This window comes from Silurus meridionalis, chromosome 18 (assembly GCF_014805685.1).
Source record: "Silurus meridionalis isolate SWU-2019-XX chromosome 18, ASM1480568v1, whole genome shotgun sequence".
NCBI classification, from domain to species: Eukaryota; Metazoa; Chordata; class Actinopteri; order Siluriformes; family Siluridae; genus Silurus; species Silurus meridionalis.
The window spans coordinates 25041421-25067404 of NC_060901.1; the positions used below are offsets into that span (position 1 = coordinate 25041421).

At 42.4% G+C, this 25984-nt stretch overlaps 1 protein-coding gene across 2 annotated transcripts in view; it reads left to right on the forward strand.

Annotated features, from left to right (window-relative positions):
• Positions 1-4333: 4333 nt before the first annotated feature.
• LOC124401431 (dystrobrevin beta-like) overlaps positions 4334-25984 on the forward strand; it is a 33289-nt gene continuing 11638 nt past the window's right edge. For both annotated transcript variants that reach the window (XM_046873760.1, XM_046873759.1), the window contains exons 1-7: positions 4334-4787; positions 19178-19227; positions 21221-21288; positions 21921-22001; positions 22084-22297; positions 23116-23201; positions 24718-24872. In XM_046873760.1, the coding sequence (XP_046729716.1) occupies positions 21222-21288; positions 21921-22001; positions 22084-22297; positions 23116-23201; positions 24718-24872 (603 nt within the window). In that variant the 5' untranslated portion in view covers positions 4334-4787; positions 19178-19227; position 21221. The remainder of the gene's footprint in view (positions 4788-19177; positions 19228-21220; positions 21289-21920; positions 22002-22083; positions 22298-23115; positions 23202-24717; positions 24873-25984) is intronic.

Consider the following 25984-nt stretch of genomic DNA (forward strand, 5'->3'; position numbering starts at 1 on the left):
GAAAAAGGTTCTATACCGAATTTTCACCAGCTGTTCTTCCTGGAACACAGCATCCACAGAGTGTGTGTGTGTGTGTGTCTGTGTGTGTGTGTGTGTGTGTGTGTGTGTGTGTGTGTGTGTGTGTGTGTTTGTGTGCGCCCATATCCACCTACACAATGCCCACTGTTTATGCAACATGTTTCTCAGAAGGGAAACGAAAACCCAATCAGACCACCAGCGTGGAGATCCATCTCACCACCATCTCACTCATATTAAGGTACAATGGAAGCCATGTGTCCTGCTAATTTTCCTCTACTGTACCTGAGCTTGTGTTAAATTACGTTACGGTGAACTTTCGCTAATTTAGGAAAATTTTTGGAAAACATTGATGCCCTAAAAATCTACCGTGGTAGCTTAAGACTTTGGATCTGAAGGTCGTTAGTTCAAATCCCGGCCACACCAAGTACCTGAGCTCCTCAGCAAGACCCTTAACCCCATAGCTTCTCAGGTGTATGAATGAGATTTAAAAAATGTCACTCTGAATAATGATGTCCACCATGAATGTAAAATATGCAGTATTATTACTGTATCTCTGAGATTTCAATTCCATCTGAATCCACCTTCAGCTGAGCATAAAATTAGTCTCTCAACTCTTAAAATTACCTCCCACTCTTCTGGGAAGACGTTCCATTATATTTTTTGGTGGTTTCAAAAAAATGAGTCTGAGTCAATGTAACAGACTGTTGTCATTAACTACAGTCCAAATCCAAACCCTCAGAGTTCCTGTTCTTCCTGTTTCTGTTCTGTAAATGTTCATCAATACACGTCTTCCGAATGTCCAGAACGACGAATCTTGCCCAAGTAATGCCAGATCACGAGATCACAATCTGGGGCATGGCCAACATAACATGATAATACTGTCACAAGTACTTTCAGCTACAGAAGCCTCTGAGTTTTCTACTTTACATATCGTACACCTACAATAATCACCACCATCATCATCATCATGCTTTGTTGTTAGTGCTGCTGTTTAACTACACAAGCATTGCTACTTAACTTCAAAAGAAAAAGCCTGGGAGAGTGTATATTCTGTGTGTGTGTGTGTGTGTGTGTGTGTGTGTGTGTGTGTGTGTGTGTGTGTGTTTAAGCTACACATATATACTCTGTTTTAGCCTTTCATTGAACTAAACAGTAAAATCTAAACATTTCAGTTCAGCCAAACAGAGTGTGTGTACACAATGTACAATATACACAATGTTTGTTACTAAAAGTCTTCCTCTCTTCCTCTTGCTTGAACTGTAGATAGTTAGTTAGAGACACTATAGTATATGGACATACGTTTGTGAAAACCTGACCATAATTTTGTTACGTGCTTCTTTTTTTAAACATCCCATTCCACATTTATTCCCGATTTGCGACCATTCTCCACTGATCATCGATGAATCCTCTGTAGAGATCGTCAAGAGCACCAAATTCCTTGGTGTTCATCTGGCGGAAAAACTGCACCACACGCTGCCAAACAGAATTGTGGAAGACCCCACACACCCGTCACACACACTCTTCACCCTCCTGCCATCAGGAAAGCGGTTCTGAATCATCCAGACTGTGTAACAGCTTTTTCCCTCAAGCCATCAGACTCCTCAATACACAAACCTGAACTAGAACTCACACGCACAAATTCAACTGTGTGACCGATCTGTACAACCCGGACTCAACCAGTGTTGTGCTGGTTACTAAGAAATAGTAACTAGTTACAGTTAATCGTTACTTCATTCAAAAAATAACTTAATTAATTTGTTGATTATTTACACCAAAAAGTAATGCGTTACTGTTAAAAGTAACTTTTTAGTAACTTTTTTAAAGAACCTTCTTTATGTTCCCATTAATGCCCTTTTATGCGTTATGGTCTACAAACACAAAACTGACTTAAACACAAAGTCATTTTTAACCACTATTTTATTAAAGTCAGAGCAGCACAAACTGAATATATCACAAGGATTTCTGAAATAAATAACAAAACAAGCTGAATAATATATTCACAATCAAAAACTAAAGTGGCTTCTGCATCATAAAAGCTGTTGTGTTGAGCTCTTAAACATGTTCCTTTCACAGATGAAGTATGAAAACTATCAACAATGTAGAACAGAACACCGGGTTAGCTTCTAGCTTCTAGCTCCTCAGGCATGGAGTTTCTGGAGGAGCTTCGACAGATTGGAGTTGCTGTTTATCGCAGTAGATACGAGCTTCGAACCAGAAAGACACAGCTTACATATGACTTAAAAGTTTTTGTCTTTATGCACAACTAAAGTGAAATAATGAGCATATTTCCACTTTGAGAAACTCGTCTTGCTCTCGCCTCGACTCGCCATTACTGCCGCACAGACCTGAATAAATGGAGACACGCCTACAGCGCGTCTTCTTTGTGTTTACAGTGGTTCATCCACCAATCCTACAATGCGTCTCTGCTGTAAACAGGTTAGATTGTAGTCTACACTTCAGCCCAAATTCATTCATTTAAAAATGTAACGGGTAACGCACCATACGGTAAGGAAGTTACTTTATTTAAAAGTTACTGCCCAACACTGGACTCAACACACACTCGTACTCACTTCCCACATCCATGTCTTCAGCTCCACCCATATTATGCACAAACCCTTTTGTTTACATTTTGTTTAATTACAAGGTTCACTGTTGTACTCATATACAGCAGGTTTACTGTAGGCGCTATTTTGTGTTTTGTGTATTTGTCCTACACTGTCTTGTGTTGTCTTTGCACTGTCTGTCTTGCACCAGGTTGCACACGTTGCACTTTACGTGGCGAGGACACTTACTACTAGTCCTCAGCCTTGTGTTTTTCTGTGATGTAGCTTTATGGTGTTTTGTGTAGCACCAGGGTTCTGGAGGAACGTCGTCTCATTTCGCTGTGTACTGCATCAGATTATAGATATGGTTAAAATGACAATAAAAGCTTCTCAACTCTCGGCTTGACTTGCGGAGGAAGAGGGAGGGGTGGAATTTAGATTTCCACTAAAAAGCTCAGCTTCAAGCACTGGTATTTTCCTCACACCTTCCAGCAGTGGTGTCCCTACAAATTCAGGCTGTCGTTTGATTGAGAGGATCGTACATTTTTACATAAAAATAGCATGCATAAGACTTAAGGGGACGCCATGTTAACAGGACGGGATGTGGGCTAACGTGCCGGCACACGTGAACGCCATACAGGATTAGAGAATGTCTCACGTCAACAGTCCACCGGATCTCGCAATCGGAATGAGAAAAAAGTGCACGTGTAAAATTGTTGAGGCGGGGCATCAGCCTGGTTTCATAGAGTCGTGTTCAATCTTTAATCTGTTCATGAAATCAAGTTTCACGGTGGTTATTATCAGCCAATCATCAACCCCGATTTGTTTTCTCATTGACTGCTCAATAATGACTTTTTTTCAATCTTAAATCAAAAAGTTTGGAGCGTTTTTTTACTTCGCTACCGTACGTACGTTTTTCAAGTATTCAAACTTTCAAAGCATTTCCATTTTGGGAATTCAAATGTTTGTCGCTTTTTGACTTTTCGGGTTCTCTCGCTGTGCAGAATGCATCGTTATTCCTAAGGGCCAATCAGTGATCAGCATTGTTTCCAAACCCTGAACACAATGATTCCTAATGATCAATCATCTACCACCATTATTCCCAATGATCAAATCCAAAACAACAATAAGAATAAAAAAGCTTTTATTTGTCACATATACATTACAGCACACTGAAATTCTTTTCTTCACATTTCCCAGCTTGTTCAGAAGCTGGGCTCAGAGTGGCAGCTTGGTGATACCCAGCGCCGGAAGGTTGTAGCTCAGCGGTTAAGGAATTGGACTCTGGATCGGAAGTTCATAATTTCAAATCCCATCACCACCAAGCTGCTACTGCTGGGCCCCTGAGCAAGGCCCTATCACCTTGTCCTCCATGACCAATCATAATCATGTCTTCCTCCCTCTCTCTCTCTCAACGTGTGTTGGGACGCAAATCACGCTGACGTTTCAGTCAGGTAGATATTCAAATTAGTCAACGATGTCGTCCAGCGACTTCGAGCAAAACGTCTCTTGGAAACGTTCTCACGTCCGAGAGAGAGAGAGAAGGGTGTGTGTAAGCATGTGTGTAAGAAAATGCGTGCAAGTGTGAGACAGTGTATGTGTATGAAAGTGAGAGAGAGAGAGAGAGAGAGAGAGAGAGAGAGAGAGAGTGTGTTTGTGTGTGAGATTGTGTAAGAGTGATGTGTGTGCGTATGTGAGAGTGTGTGTGTATGTGAGTTTGTTTGAGAGCGAGAATGTGTGAGAGAGAGTGTGTTTGAGACTGTGTAAGAGGTGTGTGTGTGTGTGTGTGTGTGTGTGTGTGTGTGAGAGAAAATGCGTGAGTGTGAGACAGTTTATGTTTATGAAAGTCTGTGTGAAAGAGAATGTGTGTATGAGAGAGAGTGTGTGAGAGAGAGAGAGAGAGAGAGAGAGAGAGAGAGAGAGAGAGAGAGTGTGTGTGTGTGTGTGTGCATATGTAAGTATGTTTGAGAGCGAGAGTGTGTGAGTGAGAGAGAGAGACACACACACACACACACGTGCACTTCCCCCTGTGCTCGGTACTTCACACTGAGTATGGCGCGGCTCGGAGGCGCGTCCACACGGTTGTAGCGTCTCTCTGTCCCCGGACCTGAGTCTCTCTGTCCCCGGTCTGAAGCGGATTGTTTGCGATGTGACCGCCGCCGCCGTGTCATTCTGTATAACGGCACTTTTCTCCCTCACCGGTACCTGCGGAAACACTGCTCTCTAGTAAGTTTCCTTCCCGCTTTACTTTTACTTCCTCATCCGGACACTTTACACTTCAGAAATAAACATCGATTCGATGTATTTATTAAAAACAACTTTGTTGCGCGCGGAAAGGACGCCGTTCACTTCTCTGTCCAACATGGCTGCCCGGCGCTCGGCTCTCCTGCCCCCCGAAACCGGAGTGGAAGAAGCCCGGGGGAGCGGAGCTGAGCCTCCATACTGCCTACTCGCGTTCTCATCAGTACACAGGTCCGGTTCGGTCCGGTTCCGTGGTTACCATGGAGATTTCAGGGCCGCTAATGAGTGGAGGAGTGCGCACTTCAGAGTTCTCGCCTCCGCGCATGCGCGTTCAGGATTCCCACTTTCCTTCAGTTTTGTGTGATTAAAATGGTGGAAATAAAGACGGAATATCACTCATACAAGCGCATTTAGCGTATAATATTGATCCTGTGGAGAGTTTAAGCGTTGAATTTTAAGCATTGTACACTTTTGGTGCACTTTAAAAAAACAAAACAAACCTGAAGGTCGCTTCTATGTACACACCGATACGATACTACTACTCGATACTTTCTGACGATATATTTTAGAGCAGAAATCGTGCTGCACCCTGATTTGAATACTGTTGTTAAATCGTGAAGCTGAATAAATCAGGTAAATGCAAAATTGATTACAGGTGGAAGAGACGGCACACAATATTATCTAAAGTCAGAAATGCCCGAACTAGGACTTACGGGCTAAATCGAAGGTCACCACAAGCCCACTTTGGCCCCCGCAGGTGTCTGATAGGATACGATATCATACCAATACTCAATATTTTCTGACGTAAAATGGTATAAAGTTCTATCTCATTATAGGCCGCTGAATAACTGGATTAGGCTACAATCAATTAGAACGTTTTTTTTGGCAAATGGCTCTCAAGCAATTGATTTTTAGCTCTTTTACAGGAAAAGGTTTGGGTCCCTCGGAGAGTTCGAGTGTAGCCTGCATGAAACAATTTACGGCCAAATTTACGTCAAAAACATTTTTTTTTTTTTATTACTTTTGTCCTTACTGAATTGTGTTTTTAATAAACAGACACCAGTCGAGGGTTCATGGGCTGTTTGCTGCTCGTTCAGCAGATTGGTAGCGCTGGGATTTGAACTCATGACCCTTTCTTCTCCACCAGATTCAACTGTTTTACAGTGATGTCAAAAAGTATTTGCCCCTTCCTAAATATTTTGCCTAAATATTTGTTACACTGAAATGTAAATTTAGATCAAGCACATTGTAATATTACACAAAGGTAACCTGAGTAAATACAAAATGCAGGTTTTAAATAATGATTTTCAAATCTACCTGGCCCTTTCGTGAAAAAAGTAATAAACAGTAGACCACAAAGGTTTGGCACACATTTGCCAAAAAAACATCTGGATTATCCTCAAGATATTTGGGCAAATATTCTGTGAACCAACGTAAACCTAACACAGCATTTCATGAAAAGAACATCATACCAACAGTCAAACATGGTGGTGGTGGTGTGATGGTCTGGGGCTGCTTTGCCAAAATTGTTGGAACGGTGAGTTCTACACTTTACCAGAAAATCATAAAGGAGAATCAGTTCATGTCCTCAAGCTCAAGCGCACTTACTGCTATACAGCAGGACAACGATCTGAAACACACCAGCAAGTCCACCTCTGAATGGCTGGAAAAACATTCGGGTTTTGGCATAGTTTAGTCAAAGTCAAAAACGGGCCTTAAATAATACTTAAAAATGTGTCTCAGTCCGAACAATTCTGCAAAAAAAAGAGTGGGATAATATTCTTTAACAGCGACTCGTTGCTGATTAACGCGCCATGGGTGGCACAACCAGTTATTAGGTTTAGTGGGCATTTACTTTTTTAACATAGCGCCCTTAATAAAATGAATTCATCATTCTAAATCTGCATTTCTGTATTTACTCTGGTTACCTTTGTGTAATATCACAATACATTTGATGATCTAAATTGACATTTAAGTGTAAAAAAGGGTAAATAAAACAATCAGAAAGGGGGCAAATACTTTTTCACAGCCCCATATCTTACCTGACCGTCTTACATCCACCACCTCAAAACAATTTACACCAAAACCTACAGGACTGAAAACGACTGAATGACTGAAATGTCTAAAAAAACGCTCATGTCCCTGTAATGCGAGTAAACGAAACGTAACACACGATAACGACGAGTAAAAGCCACCGTTTTCGCAATCCACACTGCGAAAACACCATTTTAAAAGTGATCCTCTTTGGAGATCGTTTTCAAAAAAGCTACATTTCTGTTGACTGAAGACGCCGTCTCTGAACAAAAACGTATTAGTGGGGACGGCCACCACAACGCCTCGGCTGGTTTTGTCTCATTTTGTCCGGACTGAATGGCGTTTTCAACCAACAGATTTAGTTTTAGATCTTCCGTTTATACCAGTGGAGGTTTCAAGGGCCCTCACCTGGTTGTTCAGGAGCGGCTGGGATTTGAACTCATGACCTTTTGATAAGATGTCAACCATGAAGCTCCAACTTCCTTCTCTAGCAGATTCGATTGTCACAAATTTGGTCAGTTCATATTATGCTTCAGGAAACACATCATGGGTTGTTGGTCTGGTTTCAGAGAGGCTAGCATGGTGTGTGTGTGGGTGTGTGTGGGTGTGTGTGGGTGTGTGTGGGGGGTGTGCTTGCTTGGTTTCTGCCTACAACACCACTGGATATTTTCGGCCAGTCACTCTCGGCATCTGCGGCGCTCTGAAAATAATCCAAATCCCCCCACACACAAACACACACACACACACATAGGCTTACACAAAACCATTTTTGTTGTGTTTATGCAGTTTTATGATCTTTCTTCTGTGGTCATTGTGTGTGTGTGTGTGTGTGTGTGTGTGTGTGTGTGTGTGTGTGTGTGTGTGTGTGTGTGTGTGTGTACAGGCATTAGGGAATCACTGTTCTAAAACAGTCGCTTCACTGACACCCAAGTCAAACCTGTGATCTGATGATGAACGTTGAGGAATGGGGTGTGTGTGTGTGTGTGTGTGTGTGTGTGTGTGTGTGTGTGTGTGTGTGTGTGTGTGTGAGTGAGAGAGAGAGAGAGAAGTCAGGATTCATTACAGTTCTCTGAAGCATAAACTTTATAAGAAAGCATGAAGCCCTTTAGTCATGTGACGCATCATTTAGTCTCGGTCTCACACACACACACACACACACACATTAAGAGAGAGTGAAGGTGGTACACAAGCCCCCATTCTCCTGTTCTCACTTTGACTCAGGGAATGTTTGGAATGTTCTTTCCCGGTATCTGACATACAACCCCCCCAACACACACACACACATGCATACACACATATATACACACAAAGTGGCATTAAGAGGACCTCACTGAAAGTCCTCACACTAAATTAGTGTCCTAAATTGTTATATGACTCTAACATAGGTGTGTGTGTGTGCGTGTGTGTGTGTGTGTGTGAGAGAGAGAGACTTAAGTAATTCTTTGAATATTCGAAACTAGTTTTTAACTACAAAATAGTTTGCTCTAAAGTAAGTGCACCCCGTGCTACAGCAAGTCTGAGGCGACGTTCTCACAGAGGAAACAGGAAACAGGAAGTGGATAGCTCAGATCAGGCGCCAAGCACCTGACACGACACGACGCGACATGCCGACGTTTCCCTTCAACACACTGTATTGCCAAAAGTATTTGGACACCTGACTTTTCTAGCCAGATGTGTTTCTTCTGCGGGCCGTTCCGTAAAAAAAAAATAGGAGACCAAACCATGTTCCAGCATGGCAATGCAAACCATGTAGAGCTCCTGCTCTAGAGCTCCAATCCCATTGATCACCTCTGGGATGAATTTTTTACGGTGACACTTTCAGCCCAGGCCTCTTCACCATCTCCTCACCTATATCAGTACAGTGGAACCCCGTTGTACCTGCATAATTCGTTCTTGAAAATTGCTCGTGTGTCCATTTGCTCGTATGTTCGAACTGATTTTCCCCATAGGAATGAATGTAAAAGTGATTTCATCCGTTCCGAGATCTCATCCGATCGCTTATTTCTGCACTTAAAAAGTATTTGTAGCCTATTTTTTAAAAACAAATACACCACAAATTACTGTAATATAAACATAATTTAACACTTACTCGTGTGATTGTGGTTGATTGCGAGTGTGAGACACGCATCATGCTCGTAACCTCCTCGGGTTCTATGTAATTCTATTTACTTTCGTTTTCACAGCACCATCACCGATTTTATTGGGAGACATTTTTCTAGTGAAATAAAAATATAAAACTAAAAAAAGTTACTGTGGGAGAGCGTATGAATACGGGAATAAGGAACGCCACAACAGGTCAGGTACAAAGGCTTCACATCCACTTTTATTAGTTTAAATAAAACACACACACGCACGCGCACACTGACACACACACACACACACACACACACACACACTCTCCTCCTTAAATGCACCCTCCGATCACTTGAAAAGAGAGAACAATCATTAGGTCACATTAACTTTAGGTGAGGCAATCCTCTGCCTATCTGCTCCCGGACCCGCCCTCCATTCACAGACCGCCGCTCGGCCACGCCCCCGCTGCCACAGTTACGTTTTTGCTGCACTGAACAACAAAAGCAAACGAGTGATACGTAAGTGACTGATGCGACCCTCCGCCGAAAACGGGGAACCGGCAGCGTGGGTTTGCTCGTGCCTTCGAAATTTGCTCGTGAAACAGGGTAAAATTTTGCGAGCGAGTTTGCTCGTATCTTTGTTTGCATTTGTATCTTTGTACAATAGGTTGCTCGTACACCTGATTTTCCTTATGCGCTAGTACCTGAATGAGCACAAAATCTCCATAAAATGGAGCGGAACATCTCCCCAGATGAGTGGAGCTTATTATAAGAGCAAATAGAGATTCATTTTGCAGAACCTCTTGTCCGAAGCGACTTTGCCAGACGCAAAATGTGCGATATTTAATTCGTTAAATTCGTAACTTAAGTCGTTTGCGATTGTTGCTTGTCAGACTGGATTGTTTTGTTGACATGCCTTGATATAAAAAATAAAAAACCTTGTGCAAACGCTTGTTTTTTCTCCGTAAGTTTCTCTTCTTGCTGCCTCATTTCAACATTTTCCCTGAGGCGGTTTGAGGCGGTTTGAAGTTGTCGCGCTCGTTGCATCATCAGGTCCCTGTGCTCCTATTGGTTCTTGGTTTGACGCTTGTTATAGGAGACATTGCACTGCATCTGCGGATGCTGCCAGAATTTTCTTTGGCGTGGAAAAAAAAAAAGATTGCGGAGGCTTTTAATCGTCCAGCAATCGGAGACTACAGATTTTAGCCTCGATTATAGGAATCTTTTAGGATATTTCAAATTCGTCTGTTTGTTTCTTTGTTCATTCAGGTTGTTTTTTTTGTTGTTTGTATTTTTGTTTGTTTGTTTCTTTACTTTTCTTTATTTGTTTATTCAGTTGTTTCTTTGTTTTGTTGTTCTTTCTTCTTACTGTTTTTCTGTTTTTCTTTCTTAGTTTTTGTCTTTTTCTGTCTTTCTTTTGTTTCTTTTTCTTTGTTTATTCAGTTCTTTCTTTCTTTCTTTCTTTCTTTCTTTCTTTCTTCTTTCTTTCCTTTCTTTCTTTCTTTCTTTCTTTCTTTCTTTCTTTCTGTTTTTCTTTGTCTTTCTTTTGTAAATTTTTCTTTGTTTATTCAGTTGTTTCTTTGTTTTGTTTTCTTTCTTTCTCTCTCTCTCTCTCTCTCTCTCTCTCTCTCTCTCTCTCTCTCTCTCTCTCTCTTTCATGTCAGTCTCTTTCTTTTTTTGACCACAAGCCACGACTTGTTAATTGAGGACCAGTGCTAAGAGATGAGCAGCAGTAAGATACGGAAATGAGACGTGGTTTTATGTGCGGGTGTCCACAAACTTTTGACCAAATGTCACTCCTTCATCACTCTTTTTTTTTCTCTTTCCTTTCTTTCCTTTCTTTCATCTCACTTGAATGTTTTGACACTGAACTCTTCTTCCATCAATACTGCCAAATGATCATTCCTTTTATAAATGGAAATATGTTGTTGCTATAGAAACGCTAAATGCACATGTGTGTGTGTGTGTGTGTGTGTGTGTGTGTGTGTACAGTGTGTACTTGTTCTCTGTTTATGTCGGACTCTGTCATCCTGTGCCTTAGCGTTCCATCTCTTCAGCCGTACATGGTGTCAGGGGCAGCACACGCTCGCGTCTCGTGTGTCTCGCACATGTCTCATGTCTCTCACACGAACACGTGAGGATCACTGACATACCACAGTCACGGAGTCTGAGACGAGGCCACACGTATGTGGATCAGATTCCCGTCCTGGATGCAAGCGATATTCAGATTAGCTGTTTGGTTTAAGTCATTTAGGATCGGTGTCTGATTTCACTCAGAATAAATGTGCAATTAGTTACAGTCTGCGCTATGTGTCTGCGATATCCGTCTGCATTTATTTATATCTAATGCATCTGTCCTGTGCTTCTGTGTTATTCGTCTGGGAAATTCGTCTGAGTTTATACATCTGCGTCTGCACTCATATCCGTCTGCATTTATTCGTTAGAGTTCTTCGTCTGCGCTATGCGTCTGCATTTCCTCGTTATTGGTTTGAGCTATGCTTCTGCGACATCCGCATGCATTTATTTTTCTGCGTCATTCGTCTGCGCTATGCGTCTGCGCTATGCGTCTGTGATATCCGTCTGCATTTATTCATGTGCGCTATTTGTCTGCATTTTCGTCTTGCTTTCATTGTCTGCATTATTATCTGTCTGCGTTATTTGTCCGCCTTTATTTGTTGTGTTAAACAACTGTGTTACTCACCTACGTTTTTCGCGGGTTTTCCGTCTGTAATAGATAGACATACATACAGACAGACAGACAGACAGACAGGCAGATAGACACACTTTATTCATCCAAATGGGAAATTTACAGACGACATTTATTCGTCTGCATTTATTTGTTTGCACCAGACGTGCGACACCTAACACACAGCAGGTGTGTCTGTGCTATCCACACGTCTGTGTTGAGTGTCTGCAATTATTTGTTTTTGTTTTTCAACGTGTAAATCGTCTGCGTTATTTGTCTGCATTTATTCGCCTGCGTTGGGTCTGTGCCATCCTTTTGCGTAATACGTCTGCGTTATGCGTCTGAATTTATGGATCTGTTATTTGTTTGCGTTCTTTGTCGTGTTAAGCGTCTGCGTTATTTGTCTGCGTTGTGTCTGTGCCGTCCGTTGTCAAGCGTCTGCATCGGTGTGTCTGTTATTAGTTTTTTTGTGTTACACATCGTCTGCATTTATGCATTTGTTATGCGTCTGCTGTTATACGTCTGCATTGTGTCTGCTGTTATTCGTCTTGTTACGTCTGGGTTAAGTATCTGTATTTGTTCATCTGTTATGTATCTGGTGTTCTACATTGTTTGTCTTACATTAAGCGTCTGTGTTTATTGTATGCATTTGCATCAAGTATTATCTTTTTGCGTTACACGTCTCCCTTACGTGTCTGCGTCTGCATTGTGCGTCTAGCCTTAACTGTCTACGTTAAGCATCTGCGTTTATGTGCGTGTGTGTTCTGCATCTGCGTGAACTGTCTCTCTTTCTTTTTTGAGGCGGTGTAGTTGTTCAGATGTTCGGGTCCTGCTTGTTAGGAACACACAACGTTATTAGGCGCGAGATGTTCCGGTGTGCTTCACTCAGACGTTCCTTCACCCGGAGCTCCAGCCTGCTCTCTCCTCAGCATGATTCTGAGGAGCAGAGCCGATCCTGGATCAGCGCTCAGATGCTGGGATGAACATGAGATCCTTGGGTGAGAAGTAAAAGGATTAGAGAAGGAGGGGTGTTAAAGGAAAGTCCTGAATGGATGGAGTGAAAAGGTAGAAAGGAATGGGAGGGGAGGGATTGAAAGCGAGCGAGCAGGTCGGATTTTCCCAGCCTGAACGCTTTTATCAGGTTCCTCGAGGGAGTTATCGGATTTGCTCCACACGGCCGAGATCAGAAAGAGGAGGAAGAGGAGGAGAACACGTCTCTTTTATCAGACAGGTCCAGACACACACGTTCGAGATCCTCACAGAGTAAAGGGCTGGAGTGTGTGTGTGTGTGTGTGTGTGTGTGTGTGTGTGTGTGTGTGTGTGTGTGTGTGTGTGTGTGTGCTGGAACTACTTCATGATAGCTTTTTACATAAGCAGCGTTTAGAAGGTTCTCTGTCTTGGTGTGGTTCTTCAGGCTAGGATCCAGAACCTCAGTCACCTTCAACGTCTCGAGACATCAAGAGATCAAAGGAATGAGTTGAGGAAGTGAATGAATTCGGCTGCAATAAGTGACTCAAACACACGCTATGGGCTGCAGTTTCCTTCCTTCCATGGATTCTTTCATGTTTTTCATCTTTTCATCTTTCTGTCATGTGGGTTTTTTTTTTTTTACACATCTTTTTTCTTCTTTCCCCTTTCTTTATTTATTTAGTTTCATTGCTTCTTTCTTTCATCCTCCATCATTCCTTTTTTTTATATTTCTGTTTTTTATTCCTTTGTTCCATCCATTTTCACCTTCAATTTTCTTCCTTCTTTTCTTCCTTTTCTTCCTTCCTTACTTCTTTCCTTCCTTTATCCCATCCTTTTTATTCCTTCCTTACTTTTTGATTCCACACTTTCTCCCATTTTTTTCCTTTGCATTGCCTTTCTTCCTTTTTTTCCATCCATAATAACTTCTCTTTCTTCTCTTTCTTCCTTTATTTAGTTGGTTTCATAGCTTCTTTCATGTTCCATCATTCCCTTTTCTTTTAATACTTCTTTTTTATTCCTCCGTTCCTTCTTTTTTCCCTTTAATTTTCCTCTCTTCTTTCCTTACTTTTCTTTCTTCCTTCCTTCCTTCTTTCCTTCCTTTATCCTGTCCTGCTTTATTCCTTCCCTTTTCTTTTTCTTCCTTCCTTCCCATTTTCTTTTTATCCTTCCTTTTCCTTCCTTCTTTCATTATTTTTTCCTTTTCATTGCTTTCCTTCCTTTTTTTCCATCCATACTTCTTTTTTTCCTTCTCTTCCTTTATTTATTTAGTTGGTTTCATAGCTTTATTCTTTCATCTTCCATCATTCCTTTTCTTTTATACTTCTCTTTATTTCTCCATTTCTTGTCTTTTTCCCTTCGATTTTCCTTCCTCCCTTCTTTTCCTTTATCCCGTCCTTCTTTATTCCTTTTCTTTCTTTTCTCCATTTCTTTCCTTCCTTCCCTCTTTTCTTTTTATCCTTCCTTTTCCTTCCTTCTTTTATTTTTATTTTTTCTTCCACACTTTCTTCCATTTTCCTCTTTCTTCCTCCAATACCTTTTCATTGCTTTTCTTTCTTTTTATTCCATCCATACTTACTTCTCTTCTCTTTTCTTCCCTTTCTTCTTCCTTCGCTCCTTCCATTTTTCCTCTTCCCTTTTTCTTTTTTCTTTTTTTACTGAACTCGAACTAAACAGACAGGTTTTGTTTACAGCTTGATGGATGTTGAATGAGACGAGAGGAACAGGGTTTTGGGATCGAGTTCCGCTTTTCCTGGAAGAAATCCGGGGCCCAAAAATCTCCCGAATCTGTTAGAAGTTTGTGAGGTTCGGAAATTAAAACGTTTCAAAGCAGGAACAAAGGAATGGAACAGAAAGTGATGGAATTGTGTTCATGATGATCTGAACATCTCCGTCAGATCCTGCTCACGTTCTCTGTTATTCTCCCAGATGGAACACGTGAGACACGGGTAGATGTGTATAACGTGACTCGGTAAATCGGACACTCGGATCGGAACATGTCTCGAACCCCTTCTCCGTAAGCGCGCTGCATTTTGACTTCTGAGGAACCTTCTCACAGTGACTCGGCCTCGTCTGAGTGCTGTACTGTAATTATCTGTCATTGGATGTGTATGAGATGAGGATTGGGGGGGTGTGTGTGCGCGTGTGTGTGTGTGTGTGCGTGTGTGGTTGCCGTCTGATGATGTACAAGCACTCACAGGTGTTGCTCAGTCGTTTCCAACAAGAGAACGTTGTCACAACACACTTATATAAACTCCTGCACTGTCAGTCTTCCACACAGAGAGAGAGAGAGAGTGAGAGAGTGAGAGAGAGCAGCAGAGTAAGAGAGAGGAAAGGTGAGACTGAGACAGTGAGAGGGAGGAAGAGAGCAGTAGAGAGAGACAGACAGTGAGAGAAGAAAGGTGAGACAGTGAGAGAGAGACAGTAAAAGACAGGAAAGGTGAGACTGAGAAAGTGAAAAGAAGGTGAAAGGGAGACAGTGAGGGTGAGAGATGGAGGTGTGAGGGAAATATTGAGGTAAAAAGCTGCAGTGAGAGAGAGAGAGAGAGAGAGGAAAGGTGAGAATGAGACAGAGAGTGAGTGAGCAGTTCAGAGAGACACAGGAGAGAGAAGAAAGGTGAGACAGAGACAGTAAACAGAGGGCAAGAGAGACAGCAGCAAAGAAGGTGCAGTGAGCATGAGAGAGAGAGAGAGAGAGAGAGAGCAGTAGAGAGAGACAGTGAGAGAGAGAGAGAGAGAGAGAGAGAGAGGAAGGTGAGACAGAGAGAGAGACAGTGAGAGAGAGAGAGAGCAGTAGAGAGAGACAGACAGTGAGAGAAGAAAGGTGAGACAGTGAGAGAGGAAAGGTGAGACAGAGAGAGAGACAGAGACAGTAAACAGAGGCGAGAGAGACGGCAGCAAAGAGAGACAGTGAGGGTAAGAGATGGAGGTGTGAGGAAAAGATTGAGGTAAAAAGGTGCAGTGAGCATGAGAGAGAGAGAGCTAGAGAGAGACCATGAGGGTGAGAATGAGAGTAAAAGACATTGAGGGTAAGAATGAGATGGTGAGAGAGTGGGTGGGTGAGACAGAAACAGGAAGAGAGAGACAGGGAAGGTAAAGGAGTGACGTGAGATAGACAGTGCAGATGAGTAGGAGACAGTAAGGTTGAGAGACAGGTAGTGAGTGATAGAGAGACAACGAGAGTGAGAGGAGAGACAGTAGAAAGACAGTAGGGAAGAGGGACAACTTTTAGTTTTTAGACTGATTGTATTCTAGTCTGTGACCTCAGGAACCAGTATCAGAATTATTTATTGATAGAGACCATCTGTCAAAGGCCATACATGTAGTGAGAGAGAAAGAAAGAGACACAGAGAGACAGTAAGAGATCATGAAAGAGACACACAACGAGAGAGACGGTGAAGGAGAGCAGGAGAAAGAGAGAGATGTGAGAGAGACCTCGAGAGACAAGAAAAGTGAGAGAGAATCTGAGAAAGAAAGAGAAAGTGAGACAGAGAGGCAACGAAAGAGAGACTGGAATAAACACTGAGGAAGACCATGCATGAGAGAGACATGAGAGTGAGACGGAGAGACTTGCTCTGACCACTTTTAATCGATCGGTTACTATAAAAACACAGACTTTGAGAAGGAGCTCATTGATGTACACTTGCTGTCTGATGGAGGAAATGAATCAACACCTGCTGACCAATCAGAATCCAGCAGCACATAGAGACTCCACGTGTGACAGCGTAACGTCATCGACCAACACTGACAGCCATCTGCTGTGTGAACACACACACACACACACACACACACACACTCTAATATGCATATACAGACATGATAACTATGTCAGGATTTAAAAATAATAGTGTGTGTGTGTGTGTGTGTGTGTGACTCTCCTTCTATGGTGGCCTTATAAAACTGTTTTTAATTATTGTGTGTGTGTGTGTGTGTGTGTGTGTGTGTGTGTGTGTGTGTGTGTGTGTGTGTGTAAATACGGAATGAGAATAGGCTCAGCTGTTGCTCGGGTCATGTGGTATAAGGAGGCGTGGACAGGAATAGTAGCCCACGGTTAAGGCAAATTTCCATCACCCACCCTGGTGCCCCTCCCTCCCTTCATCCCTCTTTCTCTCTTTCTATCTCTCTTTCTGTATCTCTCTCTGTTTTTCTGTTTCTCTCTATCTACGCCTCTCCAGTGTCCACCACAACAACAAACCCATATGTTTTTCTCTCTCTATTTTCTCTCTATTTTCTCTCTATTTTCTCTCTCTCTCTCTCTCTCTCTCTCTCGCTCTGTTCTTTCGTTGTTGTTTTTTTTCCTCAGATTATCCTTCTTCAGATGCCTATGACACATTTACATCAGATGGTATTTGCTCTTTATGAAGACATGCTTGTTTAACTCTCTCTGTGTGTGTGTGTGTGTGTGTGTGTGTGTGTGTGTGTGTGTGTGTGTGTGTGTGAAAGATAGAGAGAGAGACTGTATCTGGTTTTGCAGTGATGTAGTTTCCACTTTCGGTCTGACTCCATATGTGTCATTCGATTTAGTTTTGCTTGTGTGTGTTTACGTGTGTAGAAGACATTGTGAGGACCAAAAATGGTCCCCAAAAGTGTAGCTTTGTTCATATTCGTGCACGTGTCAATCAACAAGCATGGACATTCAGCCACGCCCACAAAACTATCGAACCTTTCAGTACCGCAGCTCAGCCATTGCCAAAATTATCGGGACACATGACTTTTCCAGCTGTATTTGGTTCTTCCCTAAACTGTTACCAGAAACTCTGAGGTACACGGTTGTATAGGACATCTTTGGATGCAACATGAAATTGTCCCTTAACTTGAACCAGGAGACCCAAACTTGTTCCAGTGTCACAAAACCCAGAATCATGAATCTATTTTCCATGGGTTGGAAGATCTGAATTTTTCACGCTGACACTTTCACCCCAGTCCTTCTCACCTCACCTACACTCACTTTACTAACGTCCTTGTCTCCGAATGAGCACAAATCTACACAAAATCTGCACAACAGCTAGTGGAACATCATCTCAGAAGAGTGGTCAGGTGTCCAAAAACCATATTGTTTTTTAATAGGGTGCTATTATAAGTTTTTGCTACAAAACATGAGACTTTTTATGTTAGTTAGATGTAAATCTACAATAGCATAAGGTTAGGTGTTCTCATAATCTGTGTGTGTGAGTGTGTGAGATTGATGTATCAATTTGACAGGAAGTCAGTGGGCGCTTGGCTTGTCGGTGACATTAAATCGCTTAGCAGATTTCACAGTGTTGGCGAGAAAGGTGATGGAAAGAACGACGCCTCCGTCACATCTCCGTCCGTGCGACGCGCTATTTATATTGAAACATTTTGTTGCTGAGCTCGCTGTTTTTAAAAAAAAAGATTTAATTCAAAGGTCTGTTTTGCAAACCTGTGAATGTTGACATCAGAGGTCGCTGAAAAACACTCCTAATGTCCTAATAAAACCTGAAACGATTGCCTGCAATATTCTCTTATGTACCTGAAAGCTCCACCCCATTGACCTAACCAATATAGACTAGACATATATTCTACATATATATGATGCACAATATCATGGCGCACACGTCTTGAACACGCCTATTCTTGAATTCCAGAATACTATTGGTCAGAAGACGTGTGGAATTTTTGTGTATATGCACGATTTGAATACACATTCATATGAATATGTCACGGATTTACAGGGACCGGAGGAGTAGGTTGTGTGTGTGTGTGTGTGTGTGTGTGTGGGTGTGTGTGTGTGCAATAACGTGCATTATCCTATTATACACATTATATTAGTTTATTAAATTATTAGATATATAATAAAAAGGTGTTTGTTCTTGCTGTGTGGCCCAGTACTGGTCCATAGTCTGTTTTCTGGGGACCGCTGTCCTATAGGGTGCACTGTATCGGCGGTCGGCCATTTTGTCGCGAAACCAGAATTTGCCGTGAACTTTATTCCCGACATTTGTTCACACGTTTGTACCGACACTGCTTGCAGAATTCGAGTGTCCATTCAACGTACGCTGCCAACAATTTTGCACAACGTATTCAGACCAGTAATGGTTTGGGTTTTTTGGGTTTTTTTTTCTTTAACCATAGAAACACTGCAATCATACCATCATTGATTGTGTTGGATGTTTCTGTTGGGTTTCTTCAGATTTTCTCTAGGAGATTTCCTCAGGAGATTTCCTCAGGAGATTTCCTCAGGAGGGTTCCTTAGCTTTCCTTAGGAGATTTCCTCAAGATGTTTCTGTACGTGGAGGTGGTAGCTTAGTGGGCAAGTCATTAGGCCCTTGTGTAAGGCCCTTAACCATCAACTGCTCAGTTGTAAGTCCCTCTGAATAAAAGCGTCTGTTAAACACCATGAATGTAAATAATTGGACTGTTATTTAACGATTAATACACCCTTTTTTTCCCCCTTAGATAAGCTGCTGTTCATTCGTTTGTTCTGAGTCTGTTCTCGATTTTATCAGGATGTTATCACCGCACTGAGCATGTCTTGTGCTTCATGTGGCAATTTCATATCCGCTTGTGATGTCATTCTCTTTGTTTACTGTGTGTGTGTGTGTGTGTGTGTGTGTGTGTGTGTGTGTGTGTGTGTGTGTGTGTGTTCTGTTTTTCAGAGTTCACACTGGCCCCTTTTGCACTAGTTGAAACTCCAGCCACTAATAAGGTAAGAATTACATATGCATACATTGTATGTGTGCAGTTTACCTGTGTGTGTGTGTGTGTGTGTGTGTGTGTTTTCTCAGTTTGTTTTTGGCTTGTTTGCTTTATGTCAGCTGTGTGTATTTACACAGGAAGTATGAGCAGCTGTGTGCGTGTGTGTAGGTTTGGGTGTTAGGTTCAGATTTGTTTTGTGTTTTTGTGTGTGTTTTGCCACGCCCCCTTCATTTTCATTGAGTGACAGCTATAGAGGCCACGCCTTTTTCAGTGTAACTAATACACAAAGGCCACACCTTTTTTTTTTACAGATTGATAGAGGCCACACCTCTTTCCTCCTTCAAAGGAAGGTTTTGAGATTAGATTTGTAATACGCCAACAGATGGCAGCACAAAGCTGCACGCACAGTCACAGGGAGCACCGACCTTCATAAGTCAGTCTCAGACATTGTCATTTGTACATCAGGAGCTGAACAACTGGATTTATTCTCTCTCTTCCACGCTTACTATTTTGACGCACTCAGCTCTCCTCACAGGTCAGTTTGTCACCGGAAACAGCATGAACTCACTTTCCTCACCATTCTACTCGCCAGCTTTGGTTCTTGTGGACTTCCCGAAGATCCAAAACATACTTTCTTGTAAACGGAGCTAGTCTCGAAACGTTCAGATTCCACCACGTTCACAAAGGCCACGCCTCCTTTTTCTTTCAAAGAGACTGATACGCAGAAGCCACACCTCTTTCACATAGGCCATGCCCCCCTTTACAAGGCCTTTCCTGTTGTGTGGGATTTGTTTCGTGTCAGTGTTCCCGTTTTAGCACAGGCAGACTAGCCGAACTTACCGCGGTGTAGGTTCCGGCCCTGCAGTGAGCTAGCAGGTCAGTTTGAGGTTCATGCTGCAGCGCTTATGCTAATTTTTTCTGCCTACGACTGAACTAGCCCTGGAGTCTTAAACAATTGGGCCTGGGGGGTGTTAGCATCTAATCATCGATCAGTGCTAATTGCAGACTGACAGAACATCCAGTTCTCGCTTGCTTTTGGTTGCAGTTCCCTGGAATGCGTTCACTGTGTTCTGTTGGCTGATATTACTGTGTGTGTGTGTGTGTGTGTGTACTTTTTCCACAATGCTGTTGCGAGCTCATGTGTGCTTCTTTGTCTCCAGTGATTATAAGTAAGGCTCTTGGGAAACTCTTAAATCCCCTCAGGAATGTGTATATGTGTGTGTGTGTGTGTGTGTGTGTGTGTGTGTGTGTGTGTGTGTGTGTGTGTGTGTGTGTGTGTGCGCGCACAGATTTATCACCGAGAGGTTTTTGAAGGCACGCAGAGAAGTGGAACTGGACCCTCAGTGTGTTTCACTTTAACACCAACCAAAAAACCAGTTCCTTTACACTGCCGTTAATGATTAATGCCTTAAATTACTAAACTCTCAGCCACAGGTCCACACACACACACACACACACACACACACACACTCCCTATCTGTATGTTTTGGTTGTATGGAACATCAGTAACTCAATGGTTATTCCTTTCATACCACAGCAAATAAAATTTCTTTTTTTTTTTTAACCATTTATTGTTACGTTTAATGTTGAGCTCTGACACTGGAGACTCCTTCCAAAGATGTCACTATTAAACGTCTCCTCGTTGAAAATTCATGAGCCGTTACTATAGAAACCTAACTTATCTAGGTTTATACCTAGCTTTATCGCGATTTTCAATTTGCCCCATAAGTATTGAAGTTGAAGACGTACCTCACCAGATTTAGCTAATAAAAATAAAATGTATCGAACTCCGCCCCTTTTTTGACATCATAGGACACTTCAGCCAATAAACAAGTAGAGATACTACACATAGGCTACGCTCCAGTACTGTACCGTATTTTACTGTTCGTATTTCACGGTCAGTTTTGCCACGTGTGTGTGTGTGTGTGTGTGTGTGTATATGTGTATATATATAAAATATAAATTTCTTTTTTTTAATAAATTTTTTATCTTTTTTCACTCAGGATGATTGAGGACGGAGGGAGGAGAGGAAGGACGATGGTCGACAAAAAGCAGATCTTCACCGAGATGAGTGAGTTCTCACGTTTCACCTCAGCGATAAGCCGGGAATGTGTGATACATGAACGTGACTTTGTGGGAGCAAGTGAAAATGTAAGCCCTTTCGTTCATACAAATACGCAACTCATACAACGACACTGTCCAAAGACGAACGTTGGACAAACTAAGATTCAAGGTAAAACTTCAGAAGTTCGAGGGCTGATGGGTAGTCTAGAAAACAGAAGACTTTTTGAAACATATCGCGTTTCACGTTTAGTTCCCACTCTTTTGGGAAGGTGGAGATCTTGTGGAGATTTGTGCTTATTTGGGTACTGATCTAGGCGAGGTGAGGAGGCCTGGGGTGCCGGAAAACATTCATCCTTAAAGTTTTTCAGTAGGGTTGGCCCTCTAAAGTGGGAGATCTTCCATATATTCCAACCCATGTAAAGCATACATGGGATGTTTCTACAACTTGACTGGAGTCCACCTGTGGAATAGTTTGTTAATTGGACATGATTTGGAAAGGCACACACAGAAGGGCTCATATACCTTTGATATACTGTACATCTGACAACAAAAACCAAGCCCCACACACACACCTACACACTGGGTATTGTGGTTTCACGTTGTACACCGTTAACACGTTTTCCCGTTTGCACGTTTCAGAAGAGCAGAATTTTGACCTGATCCGGCTCTCTACGTATCGCACGGCCTGCAAACTCCGCTTCGTCCAGAAGAAATGCAACTGTGAGTATGGCCGCACAACAACGCAGAGCTTTTCATAAACGTGGGTGGGGTTATCTTGGACTAAACAATGTTGGTGTTGCAGTGCACCTGGTGGACGTGTGGAACATGATCGAGGCGTTTCGGGACAACGGCCTGAACACGTTGGAGCACAGCACCGAGCTGAGCGTGTCCCGGCTGGAAACCATCGTCTCGTCCGTCTTCTACCAACTCAACAAGCGTCTGCCCACCACCTACCAGATCAACGTCCAGCAGAGCATCAACCTCCTGCTCAACTTCCTGCTGGCTGCTCACGACAGGTCTGCACTTCCACGTCACCACGCTGCACGTGTGTGTGTGTGTGTGTGTGTGTGTGTGTGTGTGTGTTAGTCTGGAGGATCGACAGTGTCTGACTTTCCATACTCTGTGTGTGTGTGAGTGAAAGAAAGAAGGAAAGAAAGAATGGAAAAAAATAAGTGATGATGAAAATATTGTGTAACAATAATACTGTGTGTGTAAGAGGTTAATAATGGAGACCTGGTTTTAATAGAATTGTGTTAATAAATGAATTGTTTGTGTGTGTGTGTGTGTGTGTGTGTGTGTGTGTGTGTGTGTGTGTGTGTGTGTGTGTGTGTGTGTGTGTTTAAAGATTCATAATGGAGACCTGGTTGTAACTAGAATTGGGTTAATAAATTAATTGTGTGTACGTGTGTGTACGTGTGTGTGTTTCAAAGGTTTATAATGACCTTGGTTTAATAGAATTTCGTTAATTAAGGGATTTTGTGTGTGTGTGTGTGTGTGTGTGTGTGTGTGTGTGTGTGTGTGTGTGTGAGAGAGAGAGAGAGAGAGAGAGAACGAAAAGAATGGTAAGCGTTGCTAAAAGGTGTGAAAGTTGTACTGTGTGTGTGTGTGTGTGTGTGTGTGTTGAGGTACATAATGCAGACCTGGCTGTAATAGAATTGTGCTAATTAATAAAGGGTTTGTGTGTGTGTGTGTGTGTGTGTGTGTGTGTGTGTGTGTGTGTGTGTGTGTGTGTGTGAGAGAGAGAAAGAAAGGTAAATGAAGCTGGATTTGTTGTGCGACACTGATACTAAATGCTATCTGTTTGTGTGTGTGTGTGTGTGTGTGTGTGTCACAGTGAAGGCCAGGGCAGCGTGACGGTGTTCTCCGTGAAGGTCATGCTAGCTTTACTGTGCGGAGGGAAGATCGTGGATAAACTGCGCTGTAAGTGTTTCTCTTCACCTCCATCACCACGAGTCCGATGTAGCGCCGCCCCCTGATGGACAACCCTGGCAAATACATTCTTAAAAAATATATTCTGTCCTTCAACACACACAGGAACACAAAAAGCCTCACAACCTCCTTTATTCTCTCTCTTAGAACAGCACAATGTAGTGGCAAAGCATCATATCACGATTCTCCACATTTGTGCGATACACAGTTTTAATATAAAGCAGCGTTTTCCAGGCCCAAGTACCCGGACTCAGTCCCCCAGCCGCTGTCCAATAAATCACAGAAATCCAGAGCTCTGTAGATTTAGACCCCAGACACTGACTCTTTTTTTTGAGTTTTAGATGCCTACCAAAGCCAGCATCAGATTCATTGCCTTGTTACTACAAGAGCAAAGCCAAAGATCGTGGAAAATCTGATCATCAAGTGTTTCACGTCTGGTTTTTAAACTATTAAGACATGGTCTAGATAGAGGTGCAAATAGAGGTTTGCAGTAAAGGCAGTGCAAATGGTTGCCTGTTGTATGTAGTGTATTTATTCTTGTATTTACAGAAAATCTTCACAAATTCGCCACCAAATCTTTACAAACTCCACAAAACCTCCATAAATCTCCACAAAAGAAATCTCCACACATCAGCACAAATCACTGCCAAATCATCACAAATCTTCACATAATTGCCACCCAATTTCCACATAATCTCCACACCAAATCTTCACAGATTTCCACACTAAATCTTCACCAAATCTCCACAGTAAATCTTCAAAAATCTCCACAAAAAATTTTCACAAAATGGTCAAAAAATCTTTATAAATCTCCACACTGAATCTTCACCAAATCTCCACACTGAATCTCCACACTGAATCTCCACACCAAATCTCCACACTGAATCTTCACCAAATCTCCACAAATCTCCACACTGAATCTTCACCAAATCCCCACACCAAATTTTCACCAAATCTTCGCAAATCTCCACACTGAATCGTCACCAAATCTCCACACTGAATTTTCAAAAAATCTCCACACCAAATCTTCATAAAATCGTCAAAAATCTCCACACCAAATCTCCACACTGAATCTGCACCAAATCTCCAGACCAAATCTCCACACTGAATCTGCACCAAATCTCCACACAAAATCTTCACCAAATCTCCACACAAAATCTCCACAGATCTCCATATCAAATCTCCATACCAAAACGTCACAAATCTCCACCTCTTATCTTCACACCAAATCTTCATCAAATCTCTAGAGATCTCTGCCTCAAATCTTATACAAAAATATCCATCAAATCTCCTCCAAATAATGTTCAAAAAGAATCACATACACATCTTATGGTCAGGCGCCCACATACTTTTGGCCTTATAATGTATAGTGCGTGTTGTTAGGTTTAAATCGTAGAGCATTTCTGACTGTTTGGAAGAGAGACCCAGGATGTAGATGGTGTGTGTGTGTGTGTGTGTGTGTGTGTGTGTGTGTGTGTGTGTGTGTGTGTGTGTGTGTGTGTGTTAGATATTTTTTCTCAGATCTCCGACTCTCAAGGAGCGATGACTCTGCCGAAGTTTGATCTCTTCCTGACTGAGGCACTGAAGCTGCCGTCCGCTGTGTTCGAAGCTCCGTCCTTTGGCTACACGCAACGATTCGCCCGCTCCTGCTTCCCACAGCAGGTATACACACACACACACACACACACACACACACACACACACACACACACACACACACATATCTTGGCACATTTATTTTTGTCCAGGTTCTTTGCAGAACCTCTCAAGCTCCATCAGGTTGAATAGGGAGCATCAGTGCACAGCCATTTTCAGATCTTTCCAGTGATGTTCAGTCGAAGTTCAAGTCGTAGCCACTCCTTTGTCCTGTTGTAGATGAACTACCCAGTCTGAGGTCCAGAGCGCTCTGAAGCAGCTTTTCATCAAGGACATCTCTGTACATTGCTGCATTCATCTTTCCCTCGATCCTGACCAGTCTCCCAGTTCCTGCTGCTGAAAAACATCCCCACAGCATGATGCCGCCACCACCATGCTTCTCTGTAGGGATGGTATTGGCCAGGTGATGAGCGGTGCCTGGTTCAAGTTCGCTTCAGCTTGAGGTCATGAATAGATGACCTGGATTTTTTGGTAAACAGCAGAATTCATGGTTTTATTTATCACAGCAAGTCTTCCAGGTCCTGAAGCAGCAAAACAGCCCCAGACCATCACACTACCACCACCATATTTCACTGTTGGGATGATGTTCTTTTTCTGAACTGCAGTGTCTTTTACACCAGTCGTAATGGAACACACACCTTCCAAAAAGTTCATCTTTTGTCTCGTCAGTCCAAAAGTCTTGGGGATCATCAAGATGTTTTCTGGCAAAACTAAGACGAGCCTTTATGTTCTTTTTGCTTAGCAGCGGTTTTCGTCTTGGAACTTTGTCATGCAGACCATTTTTGCCGTTTCTTATGGTGGAGTCATGAACACTGACCTTAGCTGAGGCAAGTGCGACCTGCAGTTTATTGGATGTTGTTGTGGGGTCTTTTGTGACCTCTTGGATGAGTCGTCGCTGTGCTCTTGGGGTAATTTTGGTGGCCTGGCTACTCCTGGGAAGGTTCTCCTTTGGAAAAGTCAGATTGCATATTTGGAAAGGCTCCAGCAATGCTGAATGGAATGTACACAGGTTTTAGAGCAACAAATTCTTCCATCCTAAAAATGGCACGCGTATGGAAGCAAGTTAACGCTAACTGCATACTGGATTTATTACAATAGCATGACTTTGTAGTAGAAGA